The 5,536-nt window shown below is 38.6% G+C and overlaps 1 protein-coding gene across 1 annotated transcript; it reads left to right on the top strand.

The window, feature by feature from the left end:
- Positions 1 to 2,382: 2,382 nt before the first annotated feature.
- Positions 2,383 to 5,254, top strand: LOC107729327 (T-cell leukemia homeobox protein 3-like). The gene is made up of 3 exons (XM_016539795.1): positions 2,383 to 2,925; positions 4,191 to 4,425; positions 5,006 to 5,254. The coding sequence occupies exons 1-3, from the start codon at positions 2,535 to 2,537 to the stop codon at positions 5,220 to 5,222; spliced, it is 843 nt and encodes a 280-aa protein (XP_016395281.1). The 5' UTR covers positions 2,383 to 2,534; the 3' UTR covers positions 5,223 to 5,254.
- The last annotated feature ends 282 nt before the right edge of the window (positions 5,255 to 5,536 follow it).

Genomic DNA, 5,536 nt, shown 5'->3' with positions numbered 1-5,536 from the left:
ATATATATATATATAAGCAAATATTGGTTTTTGAATGGGAACACCACAAGTGTAACAAGGTGATAAAAATCCCAAGAATTATCTAATTGTATTATAAATTTTTACTACAAATCATGCTTTTTCACTAAAAACCGAGGTGCATATAAGCTCTGATCAGTGAGGCGGCCTCACTGATCAATATACTCACTGGCCTATAATCAATCAGTTCCAAAGAGGAATGCAAAAGCTGTGCTAAAAGAAAGAAAACAAAGTTGACTAAAAAGAATCCAAGATTTGGTTTTAATATAAATGACAGATAGATATACAAGCAATTTTTAAAAAGAACGGCAACTCCAAATTAAAAGATTTTCAGCGCAATTAAGGTTGAATTCAGCAGGTGTCAAATCCAACATATTTTTTTACAGCACCTTTAGAAACGCAATAGAAACATCCACATATGTCCATTTAAAAGATGTTTAAAGGTATGCTGATCGGTTTTGACAAATGAATTGGATTGCTTTCGCTGAACAAAACGACTGAACTGGATGCTAATTTGTTTGAACTATTAAACATTTCCATTTGTTTGCATGTTAAGATGCTGAAGTAGGTCTAATCTCGTGTTGTGTTTCGGGCATCTTGACCCGGTGAGGATTTTCTGTTTACCCGAAAATGCTAGTTAATGTTATCGCTTTGGATTAAAACTACTGACTTTGCTCACACGGGGTATAACAACTAAATTAAATTAGATCATTCTTGGGATTTTTATCACCTTGTTACACTGACCGGCATTCAAAAACCAATAGGCATATTTGTTCATATAAGCTCTGATCAGTGAGGCGGCCTCACTGATCAATATACTCACTGGCCTATAATCAATCAGTTCCAAAGAGGAATGCAAAAGCTGTGCTAAAAGAAAGAAAACAAAGTTGACTAAAAAGAATCCAAGATTTGGTTTTAATATAGCATAATGACAGATATACAAGCAATTTTTAAAAAGAACGGCAACTCCAAATTAAAAGATTTTCAGCGCAATTAAGGTTGAATTCAGCAGGTGTCAAATCCAACATATTTTTTTACAGCACCTTTAGAAACGCAATAGAAACATCCACATATGTCCATTTAAAAGATGTTTAAAGGTATGCTGATCGGTTTTGACAAATGAATTGGATTGCTTTCGCTGAAATACAAATCTGCACATCCATGCCAAATAATTGCAAAGCAAACAACATTCACCCAGGAAAAGAATCACCAATAAAAACCAAAGTAAGTCTTTGTCATTGGTTCTCGGTGGTAAAATATCCAGCGCATGTGTGCGGGGGGCCCGGGGCTGCTTATGTCCATTTCACCTGCTCAGACGCTTCTAAACTGCATTACTGACTCAATCTCCACGGCTCTTTCATTGCGCGTGTCCTGCCAGCAGCCTCCCCTCGGCAAACACTCCATTTCCCGGTGCGAGGACACGAATTTGGCCGTCAATTTAAAAGGCTTTGCGCGCTCACACACAAACAACAGAGCGCGGAGCCGCGGTCCGGCACAGAACTTCTCATATTTGATGGATATTGTTTGGGTGACATTTATGTAATAAAATCTAATTGGTCTGTTGCAGGATAGTTTTACTGAATGAAATTACGAGCAGTGGAGAGCATTTGGCATGTGGGGTTCGAGCATTCATCAACGTCATGGCACAAATCTATGCTGTAAATTTGAGCAGCGGGACTGTAGAGATGACGAACACCGACAGTCTCCGATTACTGCCGAACGATCGATAACGCAATCGATCCTTCACGTTTATCTCAGTGAATCCCTTCTGTAGAAAACACACTCACTTTTAACTGACAGGACGAGAAAACGAGATTGCAATATATAGTTTTCAAATACAGAATATACTAATTGTTGTTTTGATTATATGCAATATGGTTAGAATAGCCTATGCATATGCATATGAAAGAATGGTATTATAGTGACAAAGCAGAACCCTAAAATCTAAACCTACTCAAATTTAACAATATCCTTCTGCTGCATTGAAAACTCTGACTGTTGTTTCCTTCTGGAAATGCAAATCTTGATTAATTTTGCATACAACATTACAAAGTGAATTCAAAGTTTGTGCGTAAAACGGTGCTAATGCAATTCAACATAATGAGAGACGTCTGTAAATAAATTAGCAGCAGCATGTTTCAGCCCCAATAAATGCGCATTTCAGAAATTGGTCTGATGACATTACTGAATTACATGATGAGACTCTAGTCCGCAGTTTTTTGCTCCCCTGTTCCTAAATGTCATCCAACAGACAGAGATAATGACGGTTCGGTTCAGTCGACCAATGAAAACTCGAGCTGATGAGTTTGGCAAGAGCCGCGGAGCGGAAAGTCGACAGTTTGACGCGAGGCGCATCGGTGGCGAGACCTGTCAGAGTTCAAACAAAGAATTAGAGAAACGAGGACCGTCATCCGAAACCATGGACAAGACTAAAACTAAATTAAAGCTTTTTTTGCCGCTCTTAACGTGATTTCATTTGTCTAAATCCATCATAATCTACTGCGCAACTAGGAGTCATGGAGCGCGCGGAGCCGAACGAGCCGAAACCGCCATCTAAATCAAATCAGGAACCCATACGATTCGGGATCGACCAGATTCTGGGTTCTTTGGACCCAGAGAGCAGGGTCGGAAACACTGTGGATAACAGCCGCTTGGGAAGCCCATCCAGGGCGAGCGTCGCGCCTCATGTCTCCTTACCCGTCTCTCTGTTCGGAGTCACGGGCGCGTTGGAGGACTCCGGGCGGGTGTACGGGTTGAGCGGCACTCTGGTGCCCAGTGGAGTGATTCGGGTTCCGGCGCACAGACCTCTAGCTGCCGCGGTGCCGCCGGCCATGGTGAGCGCCGCACCGGCGCTGTGTTTCTCCTGGATGGACAATAACCGCAGGTTCCCTAAAGACAGACTGCCAGGTAAAAGACAAACATCTCTGAGGATGCGGGAGTTTGTCCACATGATGCAAAGATATTAAATATTAATAAATATAATTATTAATAAAAAAAAAAAGCTTTCTTCTCCAAAAAATATGGTTGAACTTACAACAAGCTTATCACAATGAAACCACCCTGAAAAACTTTATACGACCTTGACTGCAATAATAACCATACCGTTTTTGTAATGATATTAATTATAATCAACTGGTATATGTTAAATCAAATGGTAATGGTGACGATATCGATAATCATTTCAATTTAAATGAGTATATTTAGGCTACATGCTATAAAACATTTTGGTTATAAAATAGACAAAAACATTCAAATTAAGAGCAGAAAATATTTGGTTTGCTGCTGTTATATGTTTAATGTTAATCTAAGATATTAATTCAATGATTAGGCCCAAAAGTAGGCTGTAACAAAATGAGTATATTTCTTCAAATAAGTCAATAAATCGTAAACAGGACTCTTTAACGTTAAATAGTACACACAACATGTAAGTGGAATTATTTAAGAGTTCAGCACAACGGTTTAAAGGACATTTGAAGGAAAACGTGCTTGTTTCCGGACCCAAATCGTATAGGCTACAAATTGAAAAAATAAATATATAAATACACTTAGGCGCAATGACATATGACGCTTTTTGAGTAGGCCTAGGCTAAATGTAAAAAAAAAAAAGAGGAAATTTTTTTCTCACTTCAGAAATGAGCGCATCCTTTTCTGTTCGTGTTCCCTTGGGTAAAAATATTAATTTAATCATATTTAATAATTATTAATAAATTATAAACAAGTATTTTGTTTCAAACATTGGTGATAGTTTCAGTGATTCGCATTAGCCATATAAATCTGCATTAACATTAAAATTAGCCTAATAAATGTTCTATCAATTACCTCAAATTCGATTTATGTTTTGTCATTGCACGCGATGACCTCATTGATCAGGACAATGTTGTCGTGCATGTGGACAAACAGCTGTTTTGGGAAAGAAAACATTAAAGATGCACACAAAACAGCTTTCACGATGTTTCGTTAAATTTTAACTAGGTTTTAAACGTATCTTAAACAAAAAAATATTAAAATTAGCCTACAAAGTCAAAAATTCGTTTCAAACTCGAACAATAAACTATTAGGCTAATTTAGTACAATAATACAAGAATTAGGCTATCCGAAAAATATATTTGTTTTTATAAAAATATAAAGGAACAGAGCATCATAAATGACATAAATGTCTTTGTGTTTCGCAGCTCTCATTCCGTTCACCGTGACCCGGCGGATCGGTCACCCGTATCAGAACCGAACTCCCCCGAAACGGAAAAAGCCCCGCACGTCGTTCTCGCGCGTGCAGATCTGCGAGCTGGAGAAACGCTTCCACCGGCAGAAGTATCTGGCCAGTGCGGAGCGCGCGGGCCTCGCCAAGAGCCTGAAGATGACGGACGCGCAGGTCAAGACCTGGTTCCAGAACCGACGGACCAAATGGAGGTGAGACCGGTTTGACCCAGATCTGTTCACCCAAACATCACAGACATGACTGGAAGATTTCAAAACAGTACAGACACTTTTTATTTTTTGTAACTGGAAAATGTGGCATTTAGAACCAAGGTAGACTACACTTCTTTAAACTGTTTAAATTTGAAGTAAATTATTTTACATAAGTAGGCTACTTAATTATAATGAAATCAATTACATTAAATACATTTAATTTAAATACTGTGGGAAAATAATGAGATTGATTACGTTGGTCAGAAGAGAGAAAGATGTCAAATTTGCCTTTGTATTAAGAAACACGCAACAGCGTTAACTAGTTTTATGTAATTTAATGCCAAGGTAATAAAACACAAAGTAAAGTATTATAAACGTACACTTTAAAATGAAATTAGCTAGATTTATGTTCTTGATGATAACTGTGGAAACACATCACAGTCTGTGAAAAGGGTCTATTATTATCATCATAATTTAATTTAAAATCCACCGATTTCTTTATTACATCAATTTGATCAAAGGGTCAAATGTTTAGGATTTCTACATTTTGCTAATTGTAATCTTACCTCAAAATCTCCAGAAGGCAAACAGCTGAGGAAAGAGAGGCAGGACGTCAGCAAGCCAATCGGATGCTGCTTCAGCTTCAGGCCGACGCCCTCCAGAAGTCCATGAGCGAATCAGTGTCGTCGGATCCTCTATGTGTGCATAACTCCTCCCTCTACGCCCTCCAGAACCTCCAGCCTTGGGCCCAGGAGAGACTGGATAAATTGGCCCCAACAACCAACGCACTGGCTTAAAATCACCGCCATGTTGCTGGAAGCAGGACAGTGAAGCTTCAAACTGTCCCGCACTTTCAGAGTGGAAAGACTGAACTAAAAAACAGTCAGATTTGAATATGAATCAGGCTTTTTGTCCGGATATTTTATTTTATTTTTTTTGTAAAGCATCTAAGCACTTTTTGTGGGAATAGTGAACTGTAATGACATCTGAGTTTGTTACGGACACAAAAACTTTCCAAACACCGTCCCATGTAGATGCTGCCTTGGAACAATAGGGTGAAATGTTGATAGAAACTAACTGTTAAACAAGCCGAATCACAGATCTGTATATA

The sequence above is a fragment of the Sinocyclocheilus rhinocerous genome, unplaced genomic scaffold (genome assembly GCF_001515625.1).
Source record: "Sinocyclocheilus rhinocerous isolate Xijiao unplaced genomic scaffold, SAMN03320098_v1.1 scaffold428, whole genome shotgun sequence".
Lineage (NCBI taxonomy): Eukaryota > Metazoa > Chordata > Actinopteri > Cypriniformes > Cyprinidae > Sinocyclocheilus > Sinocyclocheilus rhinocerous.
This window is presented reverse-complemented; position numbering and strand designations above follow the sequence as displayed.